Source organism: Lepidochelys olivacea, assembly GCF_965140295.1.
Source record: "Lepidochelys olivacea isolate rLepOli2 genome assembly, chromosome: 4".
NCBI lineage: Eukaryota > Metazoa > Chordata > Testudines > Cheloniidae > Lepidochelys > Lepidochelys olivacea.
The window spans coordinates 104,633,911-104,657,019 of record NC_140414.1 but is presented as its reverse complement, the minus strand read 5'-3'; the positions used below and the strand labels follow the sequence as shown (position 1 = coordinate 104,657,019).

The following is a 23,109-nucleotide window of genomic DNA, read 5'->3' as shown; positions in this document are numbered from 1 at the left end:
TAATACAGGAGATGCTTTTCACTCACGTGAATATGGGAAATGGAGTCCAAATGGCAGAATGTAGCATTTGAACTGAAGAACAATATAACTGTACAAACTATAACTTATAAACCAGGATAGCAATTTCAAGGGAGTGGTCTGGTAATTGGGACATCCTTACGTTACGTTTGAGAAATGAAAGAAGGGTTTACCTGCGTAGGCAGAAGGTTCCAGTTTTGCTTACTGCGAATCTGCCTGTCGACTAGATCACCATCACATATACTGTCTGCTGCTCTGCTCAGTAGCATCAAGTGTTTTATCATGTTACCTCTGGAAAAAAGTAGTTGTCCATATTGCTGCAGGAACCTCCACATATTTTTGACTCTTTAATATATCTCACGCACTCCCCTCATACCACCCTTCCAGTTCCACCATTTGTGATTTTGGACAACTCACCGAGCAGCAACAGGTTTCACATGTACATAATTTTCTTGGACAAAAAGAGGTGCTAGAGAGTAATCATGGAAGAATAGGTCGGATTTGTCTATAAGAGACATGCGAGCAGTTTCCTCTCCAGCAGCAAAAACCTTCCTGACAACATCAAAGGGGCCCTAAAACAAAGGCATTTTAAAAAGCTGATCACACAACATGCACTGCATCTTCCACGAATAGTAGATGAGGACAGGAAGTAATTATAGTGACGGCCCATAGCTATCTCCGGACTCTAATATAAAACTCTGCTCTGCTATAGATCTCAAAGTGCTTTACAAACATTAAGACTTGAGCTTCAACATCTCTGCGAGTAGATTGAGGTACTGTTATTACTATCTGTGAGTATGAATGATTGTCAAGGATAGGAAGGAGTGAGCTCCATAATCTTTAACCTTCAGGGAGCTGCCAAGTTAGTCCTTAAAAAAAAAAAATCACTATAAAAAAAGCTATATTGCCTGCCTACTTCATCTAAAATATTTTAACTTCGCACAGATAAATTAGATCTGCACAGTGAGATTGATCCATAACGGGCTTCAAGGAGCATTCCGCTCTCACCAGTTCTGGGAAAAACTCTACTTCATTTTTTTTCTTGGTTTTACTCTTCAGTTATGATGACAAAAAACTTTAGCAAATAAGTGGGTCTGGTGCATACTCAAAACACTAAGTAGCTGACCACCTCTGTATATTTTGACTACTAGTATTTTATTTCTATTGTTGCACTTCTGGTTACTAGGAGCAAATCTATTAGCAGCTGATCCAAGATGTACACTCCTCTTACCAGTTTGATATCCTTTTTGGCTTTGCTGGCATCAGCTTTTGCCTCATCATAGGTCAGTGACTTATTTTTTGTACACCACATACTAAGATTATGTAAAACCTGGGAACAAACAAAACAGACAGCTTAAGTATTGCTAAGGACGCTTGACAGGACAAAGACGTAGGAAGAAAATCTGATCTCTATGCAAAAGCAGCAATCTAGCATTCATGTGCTACAATGCAAGCATGAACTACAGGCTACCGAGATTTGTACAGGTGTATAACTGACCTGCCTAATGTCCTGATTTGCTGCCAGAATTATCTCATTCATAGCTGGAGCGGGTATCTTTAACCCTTCTTTAAATGCAATAGACATCATGGCACCCTGTAATAAGCAAAATATTCGAAAGAGAAAAATATCTTGAGTATTTTTGTACATATAATGTAGTTAAAATAGAATAAAAATGATGGGCTAAATATGCTCATTTACAATGAAGAATGTTACAATTATTTTATTTCAATTTACAAGGTATGATTTTTTTAAACAGTCCTCTTTCAAGTATGCAGGTCTACTACCCATTGTAACCTTTACAACTTGCTTGGCTCTTTTGAGGAATGAGGCCACTTTCTTAGATGCTTAACTATGCATCCACTTTTGAAAAGCCAACAAGATCCCCCTCCTCCCTGCAACTACTGAAGTTATTCCGTGCAACCTAATTTTTGACCTTTAGGTGTTGGTGAAAGTTTCTAATTCTACCAGTGACTTGAAAACTAAAAAAACAGATCCTTGTAGAGAATTGTCTGCATTCAAAGCAATGCTACTCAATGAACAACCTAATGTCACTATTCCTACCTTAATCTGTTCTAGCCGAGGTCTCTGAAAGCGAAGATCAAAACAGTAATGGACCAGGGAACGAATCTTGGGATGGTTCCGATCATTACACATACAGATGATAGGAATCTTTGTGGTTTTAATCAGACCAATTAACTCCTGCAATTTAAACACGTTTACAGTGTAAATGTTAAAAGTCTTCATATACCACACATAGCTTAAAGCAGCTTATGAGTCAATACTTGGGTCAAATCCTCAGCTAGTGTAGATCAGCATAGCTCTATTAACTGTAATACAGTTATATTATAGATCTGGTCCTTCTTTTCTAACTCTCATTTATCACTCTATTGAAATAGAAAATTATTTCTACTGTGTCTCAAACCGTGCAGTTCAAGCAGGTTTTTTTAGTACTTTAAATACTCAGCTCTGTGATGAGATTTTTATTATCTAGATTAACTATTTTGCCCATATAAATGTTATACATTTTACTACTGACAGCAACAACCGTAGGTGTTTCACCTGTATTCCTCCTCTGTCTTCATTCCCTGCCATTCCATCCACTTCATCCATGATCAATACATGTTTCATGCTAACTGAATGGGATGTTCCTAAAAAATTAATAAGGACAAGTGAAGTTGCACTGAAATACTTATTTCCCAAGGTTATAGAGGTGCTGCTCTTTACACAACTCTCTACAGTTAAATCTATATTAAATGTTAATTTAATCTCCTGTTCTGCCAGTCGCACATACAGTACACTCAAAATACATGTTCACACCATAGTGCTGACTGATTCTCTTGTCAGGTCTATAATATCCAGTCCTATCCAGCAAAAGAGCAATTATACAGTTTCTTAGCAGTTTGTGTAACTCCCACAACATAATTAAAAAGGTCAACTTAAAGTAATATTTAGGATTCTTTCCAGGCCCATTGTTCTGACTTGCTTCCATCTTAATACATGAAACTCCCTCTCTAAAATATGGGACTGATCCTACCAGCTACTGAGCATGCTCAGCTCCCAGTGGAGATCATGGAAGGAGGGTACGGTTACTTCACTTCAGTAGGAGTTGAGGTGCTCAGCACTGCACATAATTGGGTCCTATCTAAAAAAAGCAACAAAGGACATCACACACTCCACATACCAGAACAGAAGTCTTTCATGCTGGTGTTATTTAAAGATTCGGCAACCACGTCCTTCAAACTGTTCTTACTGCGAGTGTCACTAGCATTCAGTTCCACATAGCTGTACCCCAGTTCCTAATCCCAATAGAACCATGCAGAACAATTAGAATACATCAGAAAAAAAACCCAAAACTACTCATGAGCAAAGATGGGAAGACCATACATTATCAACTAAAACGATGTACAGCTTTGTATTTCAATTCCCTTTTGTATTTTCCCTCCTTTCCTCTTGCATCCTAAATATTTTTTGGATGAATCACCATAAACAGAGACATGCTATACTGCCCCACAACAGAACAAAATTCACTACTGATTCAGTAATTAATTTCTAAGATTCCGTAAGTATGGAGGTGAGTTTGTCTTTTTCTAATTTTACAAAACCGGGAGGTCACAGATTCAGTCACAAAAGGGGACTGACGTGGAACATCAAGAACTCAGTTTAACAGAATATACAGTATATGTCTCAACTGAAGCAGAAGTCAGAGTTTTAGTTTGGAATTTTCAAAGGGGCCAAGAGTTCTGGGCCCAACTCCTACTGGTTTTCAATAGGATTTGGGTGCCAATCTCCCTTAGGCCCCTTGTGAATGAAGTCTCGGATTTTCAATTAGTATTTCTGAAAGATTTACAGTAAGGAACATTCAGTGTGAAACCCTCCATTATCTCCCAGCACAAAACTAGACCAATTCAGCTAGATTTTCTCGATCTTTTCAGCTTGTGTCCCCTCACTGAAAGCCAAACATTGACCCCATTACATATACTATAAAAAAAAAAGGGGGGGGGGGAAGTAAGTATATAATTATAGGTATAATTATATATATATTCAATTAAAATATTTATAAATATATATGTATTTTATTAACAATAAGTTTCCATAATTATGTTGATGTAATTGAATTTTTAAATGTAATAAGAATTTATAAAAATTTCATTATTTCTTTGCTTTACAATTGTAATAAAGTTCTCAACACCTCGCGACTCCTGACCATCTTTCATGATGTGCCTGGGGGTCAGGACCCACCAGTTGAGAAAGATTGTTATTATTAAGACAAAAATTTTAAGAGTAATTTTCAAATTTCAGCAAAAATTCGACACACAGTTCCAAATCTCCTCAGCTTCTTTTGTCTTCAACAATTCACTTAGAAAGTGTGGCACTGAGGGAAATGAAAAGGTTTAGGAGGAATACAAAAAGATATCCTTAAGCCTAATGTCACACAGGATTTTCAAAAGCATGCAGTGATGGCTTCACTCTGCTCCCACTAACTTCAACTGGTAGATCTCCTATTAGCTTCAACAGGAACAGAGTTAAGCCAATGTGAGAACTTCAAAAAATCCCATCCTCAACTGCTCAACATACTGGAACTTGCATTCCTTTTCATAAATAGACATGGGTGCACAATCACATCACTATCATCTATGTACTTACATCATATTCATTACATGAGTATCCTAGCATGTATATTATCACGTAAGACCCTGACACTACAATCAGTTCTGCATGGGTGGACCACTACACCCATGCAGAGTCACAGTGGGGGCACATCTTAATGTATCCAATTATAGGTGCAAGATCAAAGCCCATATCCAATACTTCCATCTTCTCTTGCATCCCAAAAACATTTGTGAACAAGCACTCACCTCACAAACTAAAGCAGCTGTAGTCGTTTTACCAACTCCTGGTGGACCTGACAGCAAAGCTGCTTTAAAATTAGTACCATCATCTTTGCCTCCCAATTTACTGGGTTTTGCTAGAAAAATAAAAGCAACTTTTATCTAGATAATACAGGGATGGTAGATAGTTACATACTTTAAGAAGATACCTTAAAAATACCAGACCTTAGAACAAGCAAGCCCAATCTTTGGATATCAGAACAATGGACTACAAAATCTATAGAACAGTCAGTAGCAAGAACATTTGGAGAACTCTAATTCAAATAATCTTAGTTTAACAGAATATGCGACTGCACTCTTTGCTTTTAATAGTTTTCAATTATTAATGTACCTGTGGCACTAAAATGTTTTAGCACTTTAAGTTGCTGTGAAACATTAATATTGGATTCATTTAAAAAAACAACTGTGTGTTGCCGTGAAATTATATGCAAACTTACTGTGCCCTTTTCAGTCTCTTACATATCCTCATGAAAGGGCAGGAAAAAATTAGTCCAGAATACACATTAAGTACCAATAGATTGCACTGACCAGCTTGCAGAGTCTTTTCTTTAAAGTTGCAGATTATCCCTAAAGCAACTTGCTAGTCAGTGCTAAGACCTTGGGAACTCGCTTCTTCCCCATGTGGACAGCAGCCACCAGAGCATATTAGCCTTCAGGGCATGCTGCAAGGCCCAACTTTTTTCCCCACTAATGAGGAAATGGGTGTTGGCTAGGGCCGGTCATGGTGGTGGGGGACTCTAAGGACTGTGGGGGAAGGGAATTGATGTCTGTTATATGTATGTTGAGGTTTGGACCTCCCGTATAGTTTGTAAATATCCAAACAAATAAAATACAAAAAACTGTGCAAACAGTATAATGTAAATCTGGTGAACTGAAAATGATTGTTTTACAACTTCAAAGATAAAACAGACTCAACACTTGCTGAAAATATTGCTTCTACTCTGGGACTTACACCTGATTCCAGACTTCTACAGTTGCTTGCACTCTATAAAAGAGTCTACATGAAGCTGAGCAGTGTGAACACCCGAAGTTCTACAAATTGAGAAACCTGGAAACAGCCAGAAAAATAGATATTAATTGCATAGTCACCATGTTTTTCCTCAGAAGTATTCTTGTGCCAGTTTTGGAGCCATCGTAACAACTTATTGGCACAGCTTTGATCCCCTTGCTGTCCAATTACTGTTTTAAGAGATGTGGGCTTATATTTATCAACCCACAGCAACCCCTCTGCTCTGCCTTTGCTTATCTCAGGAACACAACTCTCTTCAGTCTTTGGGGCATGCTTCTTCTCCATAGTTTGCTGCTTGAAGTCCAGACCTTTCTGAGCTTCAGTAGTTTCTTTTTTTATAGCTCTGAAGGTGCCTCCTTTTTCAGGAGTGGAGTTGCTTTTTTTAGGGTCAGTTTCTTTCTTAGCTGGGCTAATTTTTCTTTTTTCAGGCTCCATTTTCTGTGGGGTCTTGACCCATTTTGACTTTGCTTTCTTTGCCTTAAAAGTCAGAAGAGTGAAAGTGTAAAGGGAAAATAAAACCAACAAGAACAGGTCAGTAGCACACACAGCTAGAGAGCCTTTGGAAGGGTTACAGCTTATATAACTAGAGCTAACTGGAATTTTCCCCACCCCTCAGTAGAAAATTTTATGAAAATGATTTTCTCATGGTCATCAGAAATTTTCCAAGGAAAACTTTAAAATATTCAGCAAAAAAAATGAAAACTTCAATTTGGAAATAACACTGCAGTGCCTCCTGGGACTTGTCATCAGGCCAGGGAGTCCACTGCACAGAGTGGGCCATGAGGCACCTGAACTGTAACTCTTACTATACACCATGGTCTCCCTTATTGTTGAGCCATTACGGTGTATCACGGAGTCCCTGGTCATGGCACTTTGTGGGAGATGTAGTTTGACGCTGGGGAATGCAGCCCATGGAAGAGAAAAGGGCAGCAAACTACAACTCCTATGGTGGCATTTCAAAATTGAAATGTTTTGGTTTTTGAACAAAAAGTCAAAATTGCCTGTGGAAAACAGATACTTTCCATGAAAAATGTAGCTGAGTCAAAAGCCCAAATTTCCATCAAAAAAACATTTTGGAGCTCTGTGATACCTCCAAAGAAACACACACAGTTCCAAACTTAGGTATGTATGAGGATGGCAAGCCCATGACTGGATTACAACAGGAACACAAAAAAAAGAGTCTCAGCGTTAGACGGATATAAAATTAAAAATAAAAAACATTACATTTCAGCTGCTAGTCACATGAGAAATAGCAAGAGAGTGTCTACTTTCAGTTTGGAAGCCATGGCAGTACTTCTAGAAAACTGAATACTGTTTGCCTTGTCATTGTAGACTGAGCTTAAACACACCGTAAAATAAATTGTATAGCGTTCATTAACATTAGTTTATTTAGATTACGATTACTTAATGTTTGCACAGAGGAGTGACAATGTAACAGCACTACATAAATGCTAAATTTATCATATGCCATTTGCGCTTAATTACCCTAAATTTGCAATAGGGTCTCAGATTTGAATTATGGCCTTGATGTCGTACAGTATCAATCATCTTCAATTAGACAGCAACAAATGTAAAATTGTGTAGACTTGCTAGAGCTATTACATTTTAAAGGATAAACAATTAGTTAAATTTATTAAATTTATTTGATTTCCCCTGAATATACTCATTCCTCAGACAGGCAGCTCCACTAGAGGGAGTGTGAGAGTGTATTAAATAGGTTAAAAAAAAATCTGATAAAACCAAAGCAAAAGTAAATAAAAGGAAGTCGTCTTTTCCACAAAACTTGCATTTCCTCCCAAAGAGAAGTCAGAGTGATGGAAACATGTCTGACTACATAAAGCCAGTCTGAAACTGCCAAAGGATGGGACGGATGGACGGGCAGACAAACAAAGGCACCATATTAGCTGACAGTGCTTTAAGAAATAAATTAAGTTTATTTTGTACAAACCTCTGCTTCAGCTGCTAATTCATATTTGGACTTTTTGCCTGGCATAGTTCGAATCAGATCAAATAGGCCATCCTCATGAATAATTTTTGTCCCTAATGTTGATGCCTAGACCAGAAAGATTAATCAATCAATTGCATTTAAACTGCTTTACAGAAGTGAATTATGTATGTAATTATTAAGTTTGGAAACACAAGCCATGTCAAAAAGCTGTATAATAAGTGTCTACTCACATTACAGTTACAGTTTTAAAAACAAAATTAATACCAAACATATAGCCTATAATTGACACAAATGAGACTAGGGGGAGAGTAAGGTATGTGTGGTTGTTTCTAGTAGTAATATAAAAACAAAAACATTGTATATTACAGTAAGATATTTAAATGATTTATACTCCAATTATAGAATGGTGACATTTGAAAAAAGTTACCTGAAACTAATTTACATACCTAGAATGTTTTTTTAATTTTAAATTTTCCTAGAAATTAACTTTTCAATATCCATTCCAAGTAGCAATAAGACACTTCAGAGAACAATCTGATGGGGCTGATTAATTTACACCTTCAGATTCATTTCTTGTCTCACCACACACCTTCAGTGCACATTAATCAGAACTATCCTAGACTCATGTCTTATTGCTCATTGAATGTCTTCAGTATTGTAAAGATATTTAATCATGTCTGAAGCCTTCAAAGGTACATACAACACAGTATTAATATTATTTTATGTAAATTAACAGAAGCACCACTGTAATTTAGCACCGCTGTCAACTCTGGGCCTATTCCTGGTCTCACACACAGAAGAGAGTGCACTACATCAGATATACTGTCTGTACATATGTGAGTATGGATGAGCCCTCAAAACTACTGTAAAAAATTGACGGTACTGGTAGAAAAATAAGGAAGTCAGTGTTACCTTTAAGTCATAACTGAGACACTATCTGAAATTACTAGTACAAAGAAAATCTATTAATAAACACCATTTTTTCTTTTAGAAAAATTACTTAGTATTTCATTTTTCCCCCCCTTAAAATATGCATTTTGGGGAGAATTCTCTGGTTTTGGAAGGGAAATGTAAATGATGATAAATTTACATATGGGTACAATGTTTTGGAAGGGAGAAAAGTTACTTAAAGTTAAGCACCAATGTTGACACAAGAACAGCTGGATATAAGCTCGCCATCAACAAGTTTAGGCTTGAAATTAGACAAAGGTTTCTAACCATCAGAGGAGTGAAGTTCTGAAACTGCCTTCCAAGGGAAGTGGTGGGGGCAAAAACCTAACTGGCCTCAAGACTTAACTTGATACATTTATGGAGAGGATGGTATGATTAGACCGCCTACAATGGCATGTAGCTGATCTGCAACTGCTAGCAGCAAATATCCCCAATGGCCAATGATGAGACACTAGATGGGATGGGCTGAGTTACTACAGAGCATTCTTTCCCAGGTGGTGTCTGGTTGTTGGGTATTGCTAAAATGCTCAGGGTCCAACTGATCACCATATCTGAGGTTGAGAAGAAATTTTCCCCCAGGTCAGATTGACAGAGACCCGGGGATTTTCGCCTTCCTCTGGAGCATGGGGCACAGGTCACTTGCAGGTTTAAACAGGTTTTAAATCATTTAAAGTGTAAATGATGAATTATTTGTAACTTGAAGTCTTTAGATCATGATTTGAGGACTTCAGTAACTCAGCTATAAGTTATAGGTTTATTAAAGGAGTAGATGGGCAAGGTTCTGTGGCCTGCAACGTGCAGAAGGTCAGACTAGATGATCATGATGGTCCCTTCTGGCCTTAAAGTCTATGAGTGAATTAACGTGTGTATTTCGTTCTTGGACCATGCATAGTAGCACTTACCTTCTCACATTTAGACTGGCCACAGTCACGTCCCATAATGAGATAGTTTGTCTTCTTGCTCACATTACCAGTCACTTTTCCTCCATAACGCTCAATTAAAGACTTGGCCTCATCTCGTTCAATAGACTCCAGGACTCCTGTAATTACGAACGTCAGGCCCTCCAAGCAGTTTTCAGCTCCCTAAGAATCAAATATTAAGCAGTATCGCTTGATGCACTTACAACAAAATGTCTTCCCGTTACAAAAATTATTTCTTCAATACCTTGGTTTGTCAAGTACTGTTTAGTTAGCCGAGACTGTAAGCAGCCATAAACAATCAAATGGCTAATCAGAGTCAGAACTGCTTGGCACTTTTAGCTAAAACTGAGTGGGGAAATTCTATTGCTATAGGCATCAACATCCTGTGCTTGAAGCACTGCAAACCACTGGCAGTTACTTTCTTCGAACAGCAGGGCAATCGTTTTCCACTATAAACATCAAAAATCAATATATAAATCAAATATTATCCTAAGGGTTTCCAAGCTGTGACATTTAGATTTCTTAGTTTGTGCGGTTTATTTTTACATAAAAAGGTATGGCTTTTATTTTGTAAGGACTTTAATTTTTTTTTTTTTTTTAGGTCTGTTTTTCTTGGCTCAAAACAATTGGCTCGCTCCAAAATCCTGCAGTCCTGGAAATGAGCTCAACAATGAGAGAGAATTGTAGAACCCAACAAGCCATTTTCACAAGCATTTTTCAACACTACAAAACTTGAAGTTTCTAGTGCATATTTTACAGATTAGAAATCTATTGTCAAAATATTTCTTAATTGGGTCTTGCCTTAGGTAATTTATATCTGGAGGACCTTGATATACGTTAATGTTACACACACAAAATGCTGTAATTCTTCTAAAGCCAAACTGGGACTTACTTGCGGTATCTCTTTGGAACCTAGTGCTTTTGGACCCTCTCGATTAAGGAAGCTTCGATATGCCTGGTAGTTGACTCGTTTCTTTTCAGAGTCCTCAGGACTGATAGACTTTGAAAGAAGAAATTTACTATAAGCAAGGAAACAATCAAACTCAGGCTTTACTTTCTTTAAAGTTTCCAAATAGCTTTTTTGTGCGTAAAAGGAGAAGCAAATCCTAGGGCTCATTTTTAAATGCTGACATGTAACTAGCAGCAACACTGGTCTTTACAAAAGGAAAATAACTCTACAGTACGGCAACACACCTCTTTAAATGTGTGAAAAGTAATTCACTGTTTATGTTAGGGCTCCTCCAGACATGGAGTTATTCCCTAATAACTATCCACTTAAAACTCAAACCCTAGCGTAATCCAGAATATTTTTCATGTGTAGACATGCCCTAAATTGATACACACAACCAATATATTTTGCTAAGCTTCAGATGCGTCAGTCTTTTATTCATAAAAAAACTAAAAAGTTAAAAGAGACCTATTAGAGAATCCTGGCCTTTCTCCTCGTAAATTCAATATTGTCTATTTCTCTTCACAAACACAGGGGATGATTTTGGGTACGCATTTAAAACTTTAGAGATAGATAGATTTTCAGCTGCTGGGGGTGGGGAGGTAGGAAATGATCTTCAGAATCATATCTCAAATCAACATTTAACTACTGGTAATTTAAGATTAGCAGATTCTGACATTTCAGTGTCTAGGATTAAAAACAAGAAAGGTGGGAATTGTTGAAAAGCTGACTATGCTGTGCTTAAGTCTGCATTTCTTATATATTTATTAACATGTATTCTAAATGAACTTCCTCCTGTGTCACCTAGTGCATCCTGTCATCGAGAATGCAGTAAGAACAATCTTCAGATCTATACCATGTATAGCACCACGCACATAACAAATAAAGTCTAGGTGTCTAGGAGATAAAGAAATTAACATTGGTTGTTTTCTGTTAATATATTTCCATACCAAAGATTCAAAAAGCCATCAACCTCTGAGATCTCTTTGGTCACCAAGAAAGCCCTCACTCACCACCAACTCCACCTCCTCCCCAATTTCTGCATTATGTAGCTATTCAGACAAGTGTTTTCTTCCCACAGAACTTTTTTAATCGATCTTTCTGTGTTTGTATGCCATTTAAGAAGTGCTTGTTAATTAGATCTGTTAATTCCTAGCCTCATTTTATCAATATTCCTCTAGCTAATTTTTTTCTTGTTTTTGACACACTTATTGGAGACTTAAAACCTCGCTAGAAATTGGACTTCCTGAAATTAGAAGTTCTCCAGGAAACTCAAAGGCAAACATATTGCCCAGCAACAATAGTTAGATGAGGAGGATGGTAAAAAGAAAAAACAAACTCTTCATATCCTTGTGTCAGCACCAAGCCCTAGTGAACTCCTCATGAAAGGTCCCTACCTCAGGCTTTTGGGGAGAAACTTTCTGTTTCTTTGGCGTCCTCTTCTCTTCCTTTCCTGAAATGATTTTTTCTTTGGTCACTGCACTGGGAGTCTCTCTCTCCTTTTTACTGCTCTCTTCTTTTTGTTTCAGAGCCACCAGCTTAGAGCTAGGTTTCAAAGGCAAGGTCTTATTCTCTGAGTGTACAGCTTTACCAACAGAAGTTTCTGGATGTGGACAAGATGGTCTTGTACTTTCAGATTTAGTTTGTTCCTTCGCACTATAATTCCTTGTGTCATCTGTTGAGTTTGATGTTTCCCCCAGAAAAAAAAAAGGGGAGGGGGGAAAATGTGTGTTAACAGGAGAACCTTCATATTATAGATTAGTGAGTGCTAAGGTTTTTCTGTATGCTAGCATTACCTTTTTGAGACGGTTTATGTTTTTCTGTTGCGTTTGAACTGGTCTTGGTTGTCGAAATGGTTAGCTTCTCTTCCAGATCTTTTCGAGCCTAAACAAAACATGAACAAAATAACAGAGTAAGAAATTTACATGCTCTAAACAGTAGTTAACTGAGACTTCTGCAGGTTCAAAACATCTCTCTCCATTTCTGAAAGCCGTGTTTGAGGTCTGAATGGCACTGATTAAAAGGTTAGTCCCGCCACTGGTTAGAACAGGATTTATTACATACACTTTCGGAAAGGATAGCTAAGCAGGGGAGCTTTTTAGGGTCAAATTCTGCCCTCATGCATGCACCCAACTCCCCCTTATGCCAATAGGAGCATATACCTAGAACCTCTGCTGAGAAAATTTGGCCCTAGTTCAGTTCATTTGGGAAGCTTAGAGAAATAGGACTTTGTGCTTTCATTTATTAACTTCAAAGATAATTACTGCTAACTAGCTTAAAGGCAATAATCCCATGTACTGTAAAGCATGGGTAGGTGTTCTCTTTCCGATTCACATCTGGTCTATTTTAAGTTTGAGTGTGTGATTTGTTTCAAAATAAATCAAGAAAGCAGAAAATCATAACAGATTTTACAATCCTATTTTTGTGTACGTTTTAACACTGGTGGGCAATGCCAGACATTCACTTACCAGGTACACTAAAGCAGAGGGCCCACACCTATAGGGGTGAGAGACAATTTCATATTCTATGTCCAATCAATCCTTGGCTTCTCTGTTGAGATTGCCAACACTCATGCTAGTCAGTAACAAATAAGGTGGTGGTTTTGTGATGTGGACCCTCACTTTAGATCAGCAACTCAATTTCACCTCAAGTACTAAATCGCCAAACAGTCTACCAATCTGGGCTGAATTTAAAGTGGGGACCTACATGGTGACAGGAAACTGGTAAGAAGATGCACAGAACCTAAGCCATTCAGTCCTCTGTTGTAAGATTCCATTTCTATATTGATAAGATTTTGCTACATAATTGCCTATAGAACACATTATTCAAAGCAGCAATATAACTTTTCGATTTAATCTGATTTTTTTTCCCCACATGAACCTCTTCGGTCTTCATTATTTTAAATCTTAAATTTTAACCTTGTTCTGCATTTTGAATCTCAATCAACCACAAACTGCAAAACTGCTACTTCACAAAATCAGTTTCAAAACTAAGGCCAGGTCTACGCTAAAAAGTTAGCGTAAGGCAGCTGCGTCACTTGGAGGTGTAAAAAATCCAAGGCCCTGAGCAAAGTAGTTGAGTTGATCTAACACCCTGTAGACAGCACTAGGTCAATGGAAGAATTCCCTCTTTGGAGAGACAAATTTACCATAATGACGAGAGAACCGCTCCTATCACTGTAGCGAGGGTCTGTACTGAAACGCTACAGCAGCACAGATGCAGCTATGCCATTGCAGTGGTTTAAGTGTAGACACAGCCTTAGGCTCTGTCTTGTAAGTTTTGATATCCTCTTAACAGTAAAATTACACCAAAGGGATCCCCCACAACTACAAGTCAGCATTCAAGCAAATATAAAAGAAGACAACTCAATGATGAGTTACACTGGATAGATTTCTAATTCTGAAGAGATCCAGAGGGCAGCAATGAACGGCTAGTTGTCCAATTTTCTTTTCCAGTAAAGCACTATTTATTAAAATCATATTTTGTCAGACAATACAAAGTAAGATCATATTTATTCTTATTTATTCTTTAATCTTGGGATAAGTCTCAGCATTAGCATGCTAGACAGCAATGTGAAAAGCTACAATTATGACATAGGCCAAGAACTCTATCAGTGAAGGGGCTAGTAAGGAGATTTGTTCTGATGCACTCACTAGCCACCAACAGAACACAGTAACAGTTTCAAAGGAAGCAGACAACCCACTCAACTACAAGGATAAAAAGCAACACATCTGGCTGATACTAAGAGAGGACGGTGCTTACTGAGTGAGGGAAGAGCAAGCCAAGAGGAAGGAAAAAGTGGGCATGACCTTTTCAATCCCACAACCTAATGTTTCTTTCAAGAATGCCTCCCCATGGATCTCCATAAAATACATACATGGTCAAAAGATATAGTGGGGTTTTTTTTAAAAAAGAAAAAAATACAATGCAATCCAGAGTCACAAAAACATTTTAGTTTTAAAAATATTTTCATTTTTAAAACAAAGTTTATAAAAATAACCCACCTTTTTCTTCTTTGGTGTTTCATCCAACATGGCCAGAGTTCTGGCAAATTCTTCATCCTCATGCAGTTGTCTCTCTAGCTGTGAAGAAAAGAGAATACCCAGGTTTTTGTCAACAGAATTAAACTAAAAGGATAGGCAGTGGCATTTTATACAACCTCTTGTTCAAGATCAAAAATTCACTGAACACATGGACCGAGACAATATTCAGTTTTAATCAAATACCCTACCAAGAGGGAATACTGCTGTATTGGATTTCTCCAAATGCTACAAAATGACTTATTTTCCCCAACAGTATTCAACTCAGTGAAAGGATATTTGTAATGCAATAACCCACTATACAAAGAAACGAGCTACCTAGCTATAGGGAATAGAATTGTGCAATCCCATTATTAACAAAACTTTCTGTCCCTCTGAATACTTTTATTATGAAACAACCTTGTTAATGCATTACACAACTAAAATTTGAAAGGAAGTCAGGATCACACTACTGACAACCTGTTACAGGGGAGCTACATGCTGGTTTCAGAGATCCTCTTTCAGAATTGGTGTCAGAAACAAAGCCTGTTCTGTGTTAGCACATCTCCACAATGAACGTGGTCATCTTAATGCCAGTTCTCTTATTCCAAGAGAGCAGATTTTTACAAATAAAGACCCTGACCCTTGCCTGGCTCTTGCTCTTCAATGCAATTTAGCAACAATCTGACATATTAGACAGATGCAAGTCCAGCTGAAAAATATAAATAGCAATTTCAACAAAACGGATTTCCTCCAGTAAAAAAAAAGAAAGTCCAGGTCCACACATTTCCTGAGATTCCATTTGCAATTAATATTACCTCGTGCCAAATAAAAACAAAGCCTAGTTAGGAACAAATGAAGGAAAACCTAACACAATAAATGCAACATCTACAACAGTGACAGGCATCCTCGTTACCATATTATCATCTAATATTTTGCCTTAGGGCAAACATTTGTTCTTCCTGACTAAGGTGTTTATTGATAATACCTGTATTCCACATTACAAATCAAATCCTTTTACAACAGCAAGTAAATTGACCTAATCTAAGATCAAACATGCCCTTTCTGCCGGATTCAAACAGATGACTTCATAAGTCCAAGTATACCACAGGGACTATTTTCTATGTAACCATAACACCGGTAGTACGCTAAAGCTGACGAATGGCATCTATCTTCCCTGCTTCCAGCAGAAAGAATAAAAAGAAAAAAGAAAAAAAAGACAAACAATATCATCAATGTAAATGGGGTATTTAAGGCAAAGATGCACGAATTGTATCCACAGAGCATCTCTGTTACATTTCTTGTGTAAGGGAGTGGTAGTGCTAGAGGTATTAGGAATTTAAAGAAAATACGCGTGGTTTTTCCTAAAACAGACTATTTCACATCAAAAGTTAACCCTATTAGAATATTAGTTTCTGGTAAGGTCAAAGAGGATGTATGCTTTTTAAATGCATATAAACATTTATTTCACAGGATGCTTATGCATTACACATTTCCATGTATCTGCATTAAACATAAATCAGCCAATCTTCCCTTCAAAGAAAACAAGAACTCATTTTGACAGGTATGTAGGGTGACCAGACAGCAAATGTGAAAAATCGAGACCGCAGAGGCGGGTAATAGGAGCCTATATAAGAAAAAGACCCAAAAATCGGGGCTGTCCCTATAAAATCGGGTACAGGTATGCATTCCCCCAATATAAACAGATTAATCTGGTGTTTATAAAGTTAAATACAGTACCCATGCGTAAGAACGCTATACCTTTCCAGGAGTGCATGGAGATCAAGAGACCATCAAATGAAATGGTCATGGATGGCAGTGATCTTTTTTGAGATGGAGTATGCATTAGAGACAGACTTAGGGCTTGGCTATACTTTCAGATGTAGAGCGCTGGGAATTGTGTTTACACTGTCAGCTGCAAGTGCAGTGGCATGGCCACATTAACAGCTCTTGCAACACCACAGACAGCAATGCATTGTGGTTGCTATCCCAGTGTGGGCAAGGGGCTGCAGCGTGCTTTTCAAATGGGGGGGGTAGTGTGACAGGGAGTGTGTTGTGTGTATGTGGGGGGAGAGACCGTGTGTTTTGGGGGGCGCAGAGAGAGTGTCAGCATGCTGTCTTGTAAGTTCAGACAGCAGCAAACCCTCTCTCTCTCACACACACACACCCCCACACACACACCCCTACCTGGGCAGCAGCATTCCACAGTAATGGTTTGCTTTGTCCCAGTGCAGATAAACATGCCAGCTGTCAGAAACAGAGCTTTGAAAGGGGATATCCACATGCCTGCAGCCAAATTCAAAACAATGACAAGAGTGGCCACTTGACTGCAGGGGATTATGGGACATTTACGGAGGCCAATCACAGCGCAGTAATGCAAAAAGTCATCCACACCGACACCCAGGCGTTTCAGCCAGGCCGCAGCAAGCTTTATGCTTCTCATGGAGGTGGATTACCAGGAGCGCTCCAGCTGCAGAGTCCAGGCGCTCTAAGTACCTTGCCAGTGTGGACACCTCAGGAGTTAGGGCGCCCGGGGCTGATTTAATGCGCTCTAACTTGCAAGTGTAGCCAAGCCCAGAGACAGAGAGAGATACAAGGGAGTGGGAATGAAGATCAGATTTGAAAGGGAGGAGTTAGTAGAGACAGATAAGGGTGTGGGGAAGGGATGTAGGAAGGCAGAGATTAGGGTAGATATGGCTCCATTCACAATACTAAAATAATGTGCACAAAATAACCTTGCATATATGAACTTTATTGTTGAAATATATTTTTTAAGACTACATAAAATCAGTTTTCCCTTTCCAAGCCACTACAGCAGCAAATTCACGGAATTGCTCAACTCAAAACACAACCCAGCTATTTTGTTGTCAGGCAAAGGCTGTTAAAGAGGACTCATCAATCGTGGGGGCAAAGAGCCAGGGCAATGTGTTTACAAAGTTTACCTCTGAATCTTCCTCTAACTGCAGTTGCTTAGCAATAGCCTCATCTTCTAGCAATGAATCTCTGCTTTGTGAAGGCTGCATTTCAAAAAAAGAAAAACAAAATCAACAGTTCAAATTGTTGCCATTATCTATAAAGGTACCATGAGATACAGTTGTATTAATCATGAAGAGTATATTTCTTCTAGCATAATCTAGTTACATACCAACACGACAAAGGCCAAAAGGACTGGGAATGGGAATGAGCATTTTATTCATACCTCACTAATCTGAATTCATCCCAGGTTAACAGTCACCATTCAGAATACCAAATGAAATTAAGTGACCTCACTTATTTCCAAACTGATATCAGTTCACATTACTTGGCTTTAATAGGCATCCTTGTTTCCAAGTTCAGAAGAGAAGTCATTGATTAGGTTGTATGTGGAATATGAACTATCCCACCCTGCCTTCCCTCTGGCTCAAACATAATGGCAGGGCAATACAGGAAAGCCTGTGCTGCTGCTGCCTAAGCACCCTGTATACGTTCTGTTGATAAACAGAACTGTACACGCCATTTCTCTCAGGCTGGCACCTTTCACAAGCATTACAAATTTTCAATTTTAAGTCAAACCATTTTTTAGAAACTCAAGCTAATAAAAAGCCAAGAACCTTTATCATGAAAGTTGAACTTACAAATATAGAATTATGACCAAAAAGTAACTGCATTGAAAAATAAAATGTAAAACTTTGGAGCCTACAAATCCAATCAGTCCTACTTCAGCCAATCGTTCAGACAAACAAACATGGTGACAATTTGCAGGAGATAATGCTGCCCTTTTCTTGTTTACAAGGTCACCTGAAAGTGAGAACAGGTGTTTGCATGGCACCGTAGTAGCCGGTGTCACAAGATATTTATGTGCCAGATGCGCTAATTCATATGTCCCTTCATCTTCAACCACCATTCCATAGGAAATGCGTCCATGCTGGTGATAGATTCTGCTCAACAGCGATCTAAAGCAGAGTGCACCGACGCATGTTCATTTTCATCATCTGAGTCAGATGCCACCAGCAGAAGATTCATTTTCTTTTTTAGTGGTTCGGGTTCTGTAGTTTCCGCATCTGAGTGTTGTCCTTCTAAGACTTATGAATGCATGCTCCACAACTTGTCCCTCTCAGATTTTGGAAGGCACTTCTGATTCTTAAACCTTAGGTAGAGTGCTGTAGCTATTTTTAGAAATCTCACATCAGTATCTTCTTTGCATTTTGTAAAATCTGCTGTGAAAGGTATTCTTAAAACAAACATCTGCTGGGTCATCATCCTAGACCGCTACAACATGAAATACATGGCAGAATGTGGGTAAAACAGAGCCAAAGACATACAGTTCTCCCCCAAGGAGTTCAATCACAAATTTAATTAACGCATTATTTTTTAACAAGCATCATCAGCATGGAAGCATATCCTCTGGAATGGTGGCTGAAGCATGAAGGGGCATACGAATGTTTAGCATATCTGGCACATAAATACCTTGCAATGCCAGCTACAAAAGTGCCATGCGAACGCCTGTTCTCACTTTCAGGTGACATTGTAAATAAGAAGCAGGCGGCAGCATCTCCTGTAAATGTAAACAAACTTGTTTGTCTTAGCGATTGGCTGAACAAGAAGTAGGACTGAGTGGACTTGTAGGCTCTAAAGTTTTACATTTTGTTTTGTTTTGTTTTTGAGAGCAGTTATGTAACAACAAAAATCTACATTTGTAAGTTGCACTTCCATGATAAAGAGATTGCACTATAGTACTTGTATGAGATGAACTGAAAAGTACTATTTCTTTTATCATTTTTACAGTGCAAATATTTGTAATAAAAATAATATAGTGAGCACTTCATATTCTGTGTTGTAACAGAAATCAATATATTTGAAAATGTAGAAAAACATCCAAAAATATTTAATACATTTCAATTGGTATTCTATTGTTTGAACAGTGTGACTAATCGTGATAAAAAAATTAATTAGGATTTAAAAAATTTAAGTTAATTGTGTGAGTTAACTGTGATTAATTGACAGCCCTACTTATTAGGGTTTTTTTGTTTTGTTTTTTGTTTTTTTTACACATGTAAAATAAACATACAGGCGTTTAAGAAAAAAAACTTGGACTTGGTAAGAACATGTTTTACTTTTTTTAAAACACGACAAATACTAAAAACTAGAGGGAAATGAGACCACTGATAGTTATTTAGTGTTATAACACCATTTGGTAAGATTAGTGGCTCTTCCACAGTTCTTCAGAGTGTTGGACAGGAGCAGAGGCTAGCAAAATGCTGACCTCCATTTTGCTGATGTTATTCTAAAGTGAGTATACTTAGAACTTGAATTTCTTCCATTGTTTAATTAAAGTTTTGTTTTCTTAGTAGTCTAAAATTTGTTTCCTATAATATGATGGAATACTTCAGAAATTTTATCCCTCCTCGTGCACCAAAACTTATGTTTTAATAATCACTAATTTAACAAAATGTTTGCTTATTATTTATTATTAATGAATTGATTTCACAAAAATCTATAAATCAAAAAACCGTGCTAACCAAGTATACTACATATATTAGGATACTATTGGGAAGAACAGTAAAAACAACAACTATTTTCATGTAGAATGATCTTTTCTAAGAGGAAAGTATAATTTGATAATCATGTTTTTTAGAATTTCTGATACATCTAGATGCTTTAGTCAAAATACTACTCACTACAGTGGCTTTTAAAGCAAGACATGTCAAGAACAAATGGTTACGTGGCTGCTCTGCATCGCCATTAAGTAGTTCACTAAACCAGCCATTATGATCTGCTATCATCAAGAAAAAAAAAACAAGGAATATGCTGAATACTCACTTCTTTTCTTTTGCTTGCTACCAATTTCTTTTCTGATCGATGCACGCCACTAGTTCCAAAGTAATCGAGTACTGAGGTTGGCGTCAATTTCATTGGAGATAAAGGTTTACTTTTAGCTTGTGGTTTTGCATCCTCCTTTCTCGCTCCTGTTGTTCCTAGGCAGCTGCTTGCTGATGTTCCATTCTCCTTGGGTTTCTGGGAAGTCTTCTTATTAATGAAGTCACCTTCGTCATCTTAACAGGGAAAAATGTTTAATCACTGAATAAGTTTTTATATAATGTAACTGATGAGAATTATTTTGGGCAAGTTTGTTAGTTCTTCACCTTACATCTTTGCAAATGTTACAAAAATGTCAAATGTTCATTTAAAAAAAGTTCAAAGCAACACTTCCATAATTACATTTAGGGTATTTTTACGTACAAATTATTTACTACTATTTTGTACTCACACAGAACCTGTCATCCAAAGAACTTTATAAAAGTTATGCACCCCCATTTTACAGATGGGAAACTGAAGCACAGAGACTTGGCAACAGAATCAAGGTCTCCTGATTCTCAGACCTCTTCTCTAGAAGAACTACACCATACTTTTAAAACAGCAGGATATTAAGATAAAGGTCTTTTGTTGCATAAGCCTTTATGTACAAAAAATATATATACCCAAAGCATAGCATTATATTGATCTAGTTTCCATTTCAGTACTTGCATAGTCCTCAACACCTGAGTACCCAAGGATCGCTTACTATTGCCCACTTACTGCCCTTCAAATTATCTGATAATATTATTTTAGGACTTTCAGAGGTTGGTACTACTGGCAGGGAAACAAGAGATGGATTGGGGTATTTATTTCCTGGAAATCTGCAAGGCAACTACTTGAATCATAAGACTTTTATTTTTGTACCCATAACAGAGTGACTAGCAACTAGTGCAAGTGTTAGCAGCGGCAGCAGCATTCATTAACCCTTTTTATCAAAAGAGCCCTAAATGCTTTACAAACTATATTACTTCTCCCTCCACTGCAAATGTTGCCATCTCTGACACTGAACAGCAGCCATTTAACAGCAGATAGCAAAAGTGGACAACAGTTCAGCCCACAAAGTAAACCTTTTTCAATTGAAATTGAGAGAAATTTGGCAAGATTATGGAATAGTCCACAGACCACAAAAATGAAGCGAGGATTTGGTCTTCCCTTCTCTTTAAGAGCTCTTTTTATAAAAAATTATTAAAACAGTTTGGTCCTTACAGTTCTGTTAAATCATTTTCAATATCAGTTCACAGGAAACCATTGCTACCAGCTGTTTTCATCAATAGATCAATGTTTCCCAATAGGCAGATATTCGAAGGATCCACACAGTGATTATTAGGATTCCTGAATCTGAGGCGGTCTGGGAACACAATTCATAGAAGAGACATAAGAGACTTACTGTATTGGGTTACCTAACTCTCTTGTCAGTATAGGACCATGCTCACATTATGTCTTCTATTGATGTGCTCATTCTGTGCCTGATCCAAAGCCCACTACAGTCAATGAAAAGACTCCCGAAGGACTTCAATGGGTTTTTAAATAAAGAGGAGACACTGCCACCAGGGTTATACAACTAAAATAAATCAAACAATACAGACATACTATGCCAAGTGACCAGATGAAGATGCAAGTTCAAAAATAGCATGGTTTGATTTTTTTTTTGTTTTATCAAGATTTGTTTCTATGGTGAATTATTGCTAGAAAACTTTCTAAATGGATGGATTTGAAGTGAGTATTTGGTGCCAGAGGAAATGGCAGGGGTATAAAGAACAGCATGCAAAGGCCAAAAAATAAATGAAAAGAAAATATGAATGGAGCAGTTGAGCAGGAGGCTTGAGTAGAGTGAAGGAGTAAAAAGAAAAGTGCAAAGATCTGATAAAAGCGGAATTGTCCAGAACTGAAATCTCCTTTGTGTACATGTAACTGAAGGCTGGTTTTACATTTCTCAAGGATGATGTTTCTACCACTTTCCTTGGGATACTGCACTACAAAGGGAAATTGTCCTAATATTCAGCTTAATACTTAGCCTTAGTTGTCCTTGTCTTAGTTTTATTTAGAGCTGAAACAATGAAAAAAATGTGTTCACAGAAATTTTAGCACAAAAATGTGTCCACTTTTCCAACCAGCTCTAATTGTATCTCCTTATTTCTAGTCATATATTTCTCATCTCTTTAGTAGCTTTCCTAAGGCTACATTATCCCACACCTACTTTCCACTGAAAATTATATGTGCTTGTTAGGTCTTCACAGTTTTCTGTCCTCCTTACCACATACGGGTTGATTTTCTGTATCCACGTATTCTGTCCCTTTTTTCTTCTTTTTTGGTTTAGAGTTTCTTCCTCCCCCCTCCTACCACCCAATAGAGGGTGATAGTAATAGCATTCGTGACATTAGCTGGAAGGTTTCTGCTATTGATCATTATTATTATGTGGTATACAACCCTCAAATGGGCAGGTTGATTATTGTTCAGGGCTATATGCTATGCTTGTGAGGGAAGGAACTAGCTTAGCAGCAGCTACATCAAAAAAATCACTGCAGAATGCCTGAAGACAAGATTTGTCCACCAGTCGAACAGTTGTACAT

General features: G+C 37.7%; 1 protein-coding gene across 3 annotated transcripts in view; it reads right to left on the bottom strand.

The window, feature by feature from the left end:
• Positions 1-23,109, bottom strand: part of RFC1 (replication factor C subunit 1) — a 73,048-nt gene that overhangs the window by 5,445 nt on the left and 44,494 nt on the right. For all 3 annotated transcript variants that reach the window (XM_084626149.1, XM_084626150.1, XM_084626151.1), the window contains exons 5-21: positions 20,504-20,736; positions 17,647-17,721; positions 14,690-14,767; positions 12,482-12,569; positions 12,083-12,360; positions 10,629-10,736; positions 9,719-9,898; positions 7,866-7,970; positions 5,998-6,394; positions 4,876-4,985; positions 3,201-3,315; positions 2,579-2,667; positions 2,081-2,218; positions 1,517-1,612; positions 1,250-1,348; positions 436-590; positions 192-309 (exon numbers count right to left, since the gene is read on the bottom strand). In XM_084626149.1, the coding sequence (XP_084482275.1) occupies positions 192-309; positions 436-590; positions 1,250-1,348; positions 1,517-1,612; positions 2,081-2,218; positions 2,579-2,667; positions 3,201-3,315; positions 4,876-4,985; positions 5,998-6,394; positions 7,866-7,970; positions 9,719-9,898; positions 10,629-10,736; positions 12,083-12,360; positions 12,482-12,569; positions 14,690-14,767; positions 17,647-17,721; positions 20,504-20,736 (2,462 nt within the window). The remainder of the gene's footprint in view (positions 1-191; positions 310-435; positions 591-1,249; positions 1,349-1,516; positions 1,613-2,080; positions 2,219-2,578; positions 2,668-3,200; positions 3,316-4,875; positions 4,986-5,997; positions 6,395-7,865; positions 7,971-9,718; positions 9,899-10,628; positions 10,737-12,082; positions 12,361-12,481; positions 12,570-14,689; positions 14,768-17,646; positions 17,722-20,503; positions 20,737-23,109) is intronic.